This window comes from Carassius auratus, chromosome 48 (genome assembly GCF_003368295.1).
Source record: "Carassius auratus strain Wakin chromosome 48, ASM336829v1, whole genome shotgun sequence".
In the NCBI taxonomy this organism is placed as follows: Eukaryota; Metazoa; Chordata; class Actinopteri; order Cypriniformes; family Cyprinidae; genus Carassius; species Carassius auratus.
The window spans coordinates 11,244,170-11,252,637 of record NC_039290.1 but is presented as its reverse complement, the minus strand read 5'-3'; the positions used below and the strand labels follow the sequence as shown (position 1 = coordinate 11,252,637).

General features: G+C 39.8%; 1 protein-coding gene and 1 long non-coding RNA gene across 4 annotated transcripts; one reads left to right on the top strand and one right to left on the bottom strand.

Annotated features, from left to right (window-relative positions):
- Positions 1-540: 540 nt before the first annotated feature.
- LOC113065392 (uncharacterized) lies at positions 541-2,183 on the top strand. Its single transcript, XR_003279012.1, has 3 exons — positions 541-577; positions 865-996; positions 1,108-2,183. It is a non-coding gene; the product is annotated as an uncharacterized LOC113065392 (long non-coding RNA).
- A 433-nt stretch (positions 2,184-2,616) lies between these two features.
- Positions 2,617-4,809, bottom strand: LOC113065391 (proenkephalin-B-like). Of its 3 annotated transcripts, none has more exons than XM_026236609.1 (3): positions 4,631-4,809; positions 4,302-4,439; positions 2,617-3,528 (listed from the first exon to the last, which is right to left on the bottom strand). In XM_026236609.1, exons 2-3 carry the CDS (start codon positions 4,425-4,427, stop codon positions 2,923-2,925), a joined length of 732 nt encoding a protein of 243 aa, XP_026092394.1. In that variant the 5' UTR covers positions 4,428-4,439; positions 4,631-4,809; the 3' UTR covers positions 2,617-2,922. The 3 variants fall into 3 exon arrangements, with proteins under 3 accessions (XP_026092394.1, XP_026092393.1, XP_026092392.1); XM_026236608.1 differs by having other exon boundaries at positions 4,649-4,809; XM_026236607.1 differs by having other exon boundaries at positions 2,618-3,528; positions 4,645-4,808.
- Between the last annotated feature and the right edge of the window lie 3,659 nt (positions 4,810-8,468).

Here is an 8,468-nt window from a genome sequence, read left to right as displayed (position 1 = left end):
AAAAGATATTAAGCTGCACAGCTGTTTCCAGCAATTAATCATTAAATTAGAATGATTTCTGAAGATCATGTGACACTGAAGAATGGAGTAATGATGCTGAAAATACAGCTGTGATCACAGAAATAAAATTTTTATTATATTAAAATGGAAACCCATTATTTGAAATGCTAAAAAATATTTTATATTACTGTTTTTTCTGTATTGTTGGGCAGATAAACTAGCCATGATAAACAGAAGAGACTTAAAAAACAAATTAAACACACTGTTAAACACATTAATATCTTAATGATCCCAAACTTTTGAACAGCAGTATTCATTCATTCATTCATTCATTTTCCAAATGTTGCTTGTGTTCACTATGAAACCAACTTATTGTTATCTTTACACAGAGAAACATAGATTCATCCATAAAACAAAACAAAACGAAGACCTGAACTTACAAATAAATAATTAAAATAAAAAATATTTAGACAATCCGCCAACTCTAAACCATTTTAGCCACACCCCCGAGTGACGTCACGAGAGGGCATGCGCGGTAGAGTCTTAACTTCCTAAACACGACGGATTCAAACTCTTGGTTAAGTTTCGATTCATTCTCTTTATTATTATAGCGTGAGATAAGAATTGCGATTTTTCTTCCGCATACGCACATATTTGCCGCGACTTTTTTTGTATTTAATTCGGTCAATTTATTAATTCAATTTATTAACATTAATTTTATCTATTTATCTATCTATCTATCTATCTATATATATATATATATATACGATTATTAGATTTTATTAGGCCTATATGTTTTTTATTTCTGAATACATTTTTTCTGCAGTTGTAAACAAAAACTGATTTAATATTGCTCATTACTAGAATCTGTCAGCAGATGCTGCTCTACTCAAAAGTATAGTCCAGACCTTCGTGATGTTGGACCTGGTGAAGAAAGTCCTTGCCAGTCACAAAAGCCAGATGGACCGCTGTAGGGAGAAGTGCACACGCAGCATAGTGAGTCAGAACCTGTTTTGGGGTATATCTCCCAATCCAGCCACAGATTTTTATTTTATTCTGTGCTTTTAAATGGAAAAGTAAGTGAACTTTAACTTTTTGCATTTATAGCCCGAGAGCAACAGTGTAACGAGCATCGCAAACGTACCAAAGAGCTGAAGAGCAAATCACAGCACCTCAACACCGTCCTGATGACCTTGACCCCCGTGACCTCGCCTCCCACTCTCAAACGCCCGTCTGAACCGTGCCGTCTCGTGAGAACGGTCAGCGGTGTCAGTATTGTAAACACTGCCACTGAGGAGACTGTTGAGCCACACAGAACAGAGAGATGACCAGAAGGAGTGAAATTGATGTCAATGTGTCGTATAATTTGTTTATAGATGATGAACTCTTTTTGCATTTTTATGATTCATTTAAGAAGTTTTTGCTGAAACAGCCATGGTGTTGTTATGAGTGTCAGTTGTTGCATCGCATTTGATTTAATTGTAATCACACTAAAATTTTAGTTAAATATAGGCTGATATATTTAAAGAAATAATTCACCCAAAAGTTAATCATCATCATCTCCTCACCCTCAAGTTGTTCCAAACCTGTGTGTGTTTCTTTCGTCTGTTGTGCATCAAAGAAGATTTTTTGAAGAATATTAGTAACCAATGAGTTTTTTTAGGTAGCGTTTACTTCCATAGTATTTAATTTTTTTTCTTAATATTGTTGAAGTCAGTGGCTACTGTTAACCGTTTGTTTACCAACATTTAAAAATATATATTCTTTGTTTACCTGAAGAAAGAAATGTATTCATTTGGAACAAGTTGAGGGTGAGATTTTTCATTTTCATTTTGGGTGAACTGTCCCTTTAAGGTGTTTTTTGTTTTTGTTTGTTTGCCTGTTTATTTATTAAGGCATATTTTGTCCTTAAAATTTCATGGTTGAGCAGTGTGTGTGTGTGATTGTAGTTATACTGTTTTTTTTTTTTTTAGATATAATGCTAACTCCATTATTCATACTGTCAACATAACACATTTTCTGTATTAGTCTTTTTCCCATATTTATGTCTTTCATTGTAGTAGCTATTTCTGAAAATGCTTGTTACAAAAAATATGTAATCTGTACTTGACGTAACTGATTATTTACAACACATTCACTTGGACCATAACTGTATTGTCTTTCAAAATAAAAGCGAAATTAGACACTCTTGATGAACAATGTGATATCCAAGATCAAATTTTACGAATAGGTGGTCATTGAAAAAACTGATTCTAAATATACTCAACAGTGGACAGTTTTGCATTTTTACAACACACTTACCATAGTAAAACAAGGTGTTTCAGCTTTTTCAAAGAACAGATGTAAGGTGCTTTTTGTATTTAGCCAAGTCTGTGTTCATCACAGCACTGCTTTTTTTTTTTTTCAAGTGTTGAATTGAATTAGTTTTTATTAGACCAACAGGTGGCGCTATTTAGCTAAACATTATTCTGCACTTTGAGCTTTAACTTTAAAATTCTGAAAGGAACATCTTTTTGGAACAGAGCAAAAATGCTTTGTAAATCGTAAAGTTAAATAGCAGTAAGTCTTTAATTGGTTAGAACTCACAATAACGCGGGAAAACATGGATGTTTAAAGTTGGAAAACAAAAGTCACAAAGCATTTCCCGAACAATTTTAACAGGTGAAGTTCTTGCCCTTTATTGGTCATTCTTAAACAAGCATTATCTGCAGGAGGTATACTGATTGCTTACATGGGGGTAAAGTTAAACAACAAGTGGTCAGTCACTGAAACGTCCTGATTGACAGGTTGATGGTGTCCAGAGGTCAGCAGCCATTTGGGAAGGTAAAACAGCCTCAACACGTGTAAGATCATCACATTTAGGGAGGGACTGAAATGAGTTGGCTTTATGAGTTCTGTTTGGGTTATCTATGATACAATAGCTTATAAAGCATAGTCCTCGTACGATAAGGGCTCTTCGTCAGAGCGCACGGCGATTTTAAAGTGACGCCGTAAAAACCCACCGTATCGCTTTTGTTTGTCCCACCTCAACTTCGGGCGGATTCTTCGCATAAACCCGCCGTATCTCTTCTGCAACACCTGCGGGCTGGTGTTATCCACAAAGTTGCTTATCTTGGGCCCGAATTTGCGGAGAAACCCGCCGTAGCGTTTGGCTTCGTTTAAAGGAACGTCGGTATCATAAACTCCCGTTACGTCTTCGCCCTCGTCGTCTTCCGTGATCGACGGGACGCCTCGCTCGCCAAGTTTCGACAGCGACTCTCCGTGTTTCTTCGCAAACAGTCCTTTAAGTATGGCGTTCTCCTTCCATGGCGAGGCGAAAAACTTATTTTTATTCTTATCGATCCTCTTGATGAAGCCCCCGTATCGTTTGACCAGGTTGGACGACTTCTCTTGGAGATCCTCCGCGTTTAACGCGTTTCGCTCTCCGTTGAGCTCCGCGAATTCGTCTGAGAGCTCCCGTAAAGCCTTCTCACATCTGTCTGATGTACTTGTAGATGGCACGGCTCCTTCACATTCTAAAGTGCAAGTCTGCAGAAAGAAAAGTAGGTTTGGGTTGACTCTGCGCACTTGGAAATAAAAGTTTCAGGATTGTGGATTTCTGACTCCTGACGCGTTTTATTAGTTAGTTCTTTACTAGAGGATGGTTGTTTGAATCTTGTTTGTTTGAAGTTTGCTCTAAATAAACATTAAGAATAGAATTCAGGGTTTTATTGTCTGATGCCATACCTACCGTTTTAAAGTTCTACGAAATAGCATTTTAACAATAAAAACATCAACAAAAAAAAAATTATCTAGTAAAGTTGTATGCCGAAACGGTGATTTGTAATTATACAGCGGAAAGCCATATCTAATAGCCTATGAATATTTAGTTTTCTATGTTAATCTACCGAGCGCGCTATCGTCGCGCTCTCCAAGGTGCTGAATGCGCGCGCCTCAAAAGAGATGCGCCCAGTTTATTTCTAAATGAAAAAGGATGCGAACATTTCTCAGTGCTTCTATTACAGAGGCACCTCTCTGTTTTTCAACTATAAATGTTTGATTTGTATTCGATTTAGTTTAAAGTTTGTCTCTAATTTTTCATTCGATCATTTACATTATAGCCTACTATAGCATTCATGCTTCATTTGTTCAATTTAGTTAATGCTATATACTATTTGCACTTCTGAATACACGCCAACTTTATTGTGCATAGTAAAAGTCGTTTTTGCCGTTTCATCTCCTTCTCATTCATTACATTTATGACAGAAGCTAAGTGCATGTAAACACTGTTTCAAAATAAGGAGGACTGAGAGTAATCTTACCAAGCGGTTCACTGCAGAGTCCAGGTCGGAGATCTGTTGCGCGCATCTCATGCATTGCTCTGAACAATCTGCCTGACTCAAGCTTGGCAAGCTCAGCATCAACACCAAAACATACCACTCCATCATCTACAGCGATTCCTGTGGTACAAGAGAAGAAAGCGAGCTTTAGATCTCAGATAATCTTCTCGGTTGGGAGGTGTTTGTGGTTTTTCAACAAATCATCAATTATGTTTAAAGTATTTGTTTGTCTAGGTAGGCTATGCTTTTTGTTCTTAAGCTTTAGAATACAGTGAGGTACGTGTGCCAACACAAGATTACACAGTTGTTACCTTGAGTAGCCTACCTACAGAGCTTCTTGTTCTCCAAGCGTCAAGGCGATCACTTGGCGAAGCTGACTGAAACTTCTTTGTTCTCGTGTCCTTTGATAGAGTCACTCTTTATCCATCTACGGTTTGCTCTCACTTGGAGTCAGTCTACAGACTTTTATTCACACGGCCACCTGAATGAACCAATGAGAACGACGAGCAGCTGATTGACTTGTGCCACCCACGCGATGATGCAGCGTTTCGGGAATAATAATAAAAAACAATAATGAAATTTGCTAATATTGACGCAATTAAAAAAAGCATTAGTATGTTTAACAGCTAGGCTATACGAACAAGTTATGACTATTTACTTCACATGGGGTAGAATAGTCTTTCATAAAATTAAAAACACACCCACTTTTGAAGAGAAGGATGTGCACGGGTAACTTGTATTACTACTGAGTTGCAGCAGCTCAAGGCTGCAGGTTTGTCTCCTCTTTTCAACGACTACAGCTCCTCTTTTTAATTGCATTCCTATTCAGCAAGTACGGTTCATTTTCGGAGAAAGAAACCACAGTTCTTGAAAAAATATATATATATATATAAAGACGAGAGTAAGGCCCTCATTTCCACGAATGGAGTCTTTCTGCTCCGTTAACCTCCCGTGCTTATAATGGATGTACCGGTCGACACAGTGTTCCGTTCATCAAGCGCGTAACGCTCAGCTTCCGGAAATCCAAAATTAGGGCGATTCAAGGAAAGACAGATGCAGTGGAAATATCCTATTATGACCCATTTCTAATTAATAGATTTTTTACTCAAACGGTCTTAAACAGAACATTGAAGTGTTTTTAAAAATAACTGGACGCAATTCACCAGCTAGCGCAAATAACAAATTATTGTATGTAAAAATAGCATACTAAAACCAAAAACACAAAACTGGTTATAAGTTATAAGTGATGTCAGAATTTGACCAGTCTAATCGGACACCGCGCGATCAACTGTTGCTTTGTTTACCTCCTTCCGTTTATTTTATTTTTTATTCTATTTAATGCATTCTGCTGTAGCATAACCTTTAGTGTTGCTAAAGTGTTATTTGCAAACATGTTAGGTAGGTGTAGGTTTTAGGTATTTTTTCTGTGTTTAGAAAAAAATCAATAGGCCTACTCGAAAATTTCGTAATGTTCACGCTAAAAGTTTAAGCCGGAGAGTTTACTTTCATCTTTAATTTCATAAAAAGTTTAGACTACAAAAAAAGTATATGTTAGTTAGTTTAAACTAAAATAATTTGAATATTGTGTGTTCATACTAAGTTTTAGTTACCAGCTCAGATCTTTACACCTCTACTATGGACACCTCACTCTTGGAACTGGAGCTATGTGATGTGCTGTGCTGTGCTGTGCTGTGCTGTGGTGTGATGCGATGCGATGCGATGTGCTGTGCTGTGGTGTGGTGTGATGCGATGCGATGTGCTGTGATGTGATTTGCTGTGCTGTGATGTGCCTGGATGTGATGTGCTGTGCTGTGCTGGGATGTGCTGTGCAGTGATGCGATGTGATGTGCTGTGATGTGATGTGCTGTGCAGTGATGTGATGTGATGTGCTGTGATGTGATGTGCAGGGATGTGATGTGATGTGATGTGATGTGCTGGGATGTGATGTGCTGTAATGTGATGTGCAGTGATGCGATGTGATGTGCTGTGATGTGATGTGATGTGCTGTAATGTGCTGTGCAGTGATGCGATGTGATGTGCTGTGATGTGATGTGCTGTAATGTGATGTGCTGTGATGTGATGTGCAGGGATGTGATGTGATGTGCTGTGATGTGATGTGCTGTAATGTGATGTGCAGTGATGCGATGTGCAGCGATGTGATGTGATGTGATGTGATGTGCAGGGATGTGATGTGATGTGCTGTGATGTGATGTGCTGTAATGTGATGTGCTGTGATGTGATGTGCAGGGATGTGATGTGATGTGATGTGCTGTGATGTGATGTGCTGTAATGTGCTTTGCAGTGATGCGATGTGATGTGCTGTGATGTGATGTGATGTGCAGGGATGTGATGTGATGTGATGTGCTGTGATGTGATGTGCAGTGATGCGATGTGATGTGATGTGCAGGGATGTGATGTGATGTGCTGTGATGTGCTGTAATGTGATGTGCAGTGATGCAATGTGCAGGGATGTGATGTGATGTGCTGTGATGTGATGTGCAGGGATGTGATGTGCTGTGATGTGATGTGCTGTAATGTGATGTGCTGTGATGTGCAGGGATGTGATGTGATGTGCTGTGATGTGATATGCTTTAATGTGATGTGCAGTGATGCGATGTGATGTGCTGTGATGTGATGTGCTGTAATGTGATGTGCAGGGATGTGATGTGATGTGCGTGATGTGATGTGCTGTTATGTGATGTGCAGGGATGTGATGTGATGTGCTGTGCTGTGCTTTGCAGTGATGCGATGTAATGTGATGTGATGTGTAGTGCTGTGCTGTGCTGTGATGTGCAGGGATGTGCTGTGCTTTGCAGTGATGCGATGTAATGTGATGTGATGTGTAGTGCTGTGCTGTGCTGTGATGTGCAGGGATGTGATGTGATGTGCTGTGATGTGATGTGATGTGCTGTAATGTGCTGTGCAGTGATGCGATGTGATGTGATGTGCTGTAATGTGATGTGATGTGCTGTGATGTGATGTGCAGGGATGTGATGTGATGTGCTGTGATGTGATGTGCTGTAATGTGATGTGCAGTGATGCGATGTGCAGGGATGTGATGTGCAGGGATGTGATGTGATGTGCTGTGATGTGATGTGCTGTAATGTGATGTGCTGTGATGTGATGTGCAGGGATGTGATGTGATGTGCTGTGATGTGATGTGCTGTAATGTGCTGTGCAGTGATGCGATGTGATGTGCTGTGATGTGATGTGCAGGAATGTGATGTGATGTGCTGTGATGTGATGTGCTGTAATGTGATGTGCAGTGATGCGATGTGATGTGCTGTGATGTGATGTGCTGTAATGTGATGTGCAGGGATGTGATGTGATGTGCGTGATGTGATGTGATGTGCTGTGATGTGATGTGCAGGGATGTGATGTGATGTGATGTGCTGTGCAGGGATGTGATGTGATGTGATGTGATGTGCTGTGATGTGATGTGCTGTGCTTTGCAGTGATGCGATGTAATGTGATGTGATGTGTAGTGCTGTGCTGTGCTGTGATGTGCAGGGATGTGATGTGATGTGCGTGATGTGATGTGATGTGCTGTGATGTGATGTGCAGGGATGTGATGTGATGTGATGTGATGTGATGTGCTGTGCAGCGATGTGATGTGATGTGATGTGCTGTGATGTGATGTGCTGTGCTTTGCAGTGATGCGATGTAATGTGATGTGATGTGTAGTGCTGTGCTGTGCTGTGATGTGCAGGGATGTGATGTGATGTGATGTGTAGTGCTGTGCTGTGCTGTGATGTGCAGGGATGTGATGTAATGTGATGTGATGTGTAGTGCTGTGCTGTGCAGGGATGTAATGTGATGTGATGTGATGTGCTGTGCTGTGATGTGCTTTGTCTCGTAGTACAGTGAGAGACACGCTGTCAGTGATCTTCAATAAATAAATGGTAGTTTCTAAGCAACCTCACCTAGCAGTATAATGTTTGTTAGTTTCCTGAGCTCACTTAGACGTGTTGATCTTCCTGCTTGTTGCCAAAGAACCAAAGAAAAAAAATCGATTAATTTAGGTTGTCACGGAGGACGCACAGACTCTACTCCCAGGAGAAGTTCACTTCCGTGGATGAGCCAAAAAATGAAATGTTGGATCTATATGTGTCTTCACAAACTCCATACACATGAGGTTTTCACAGTAAT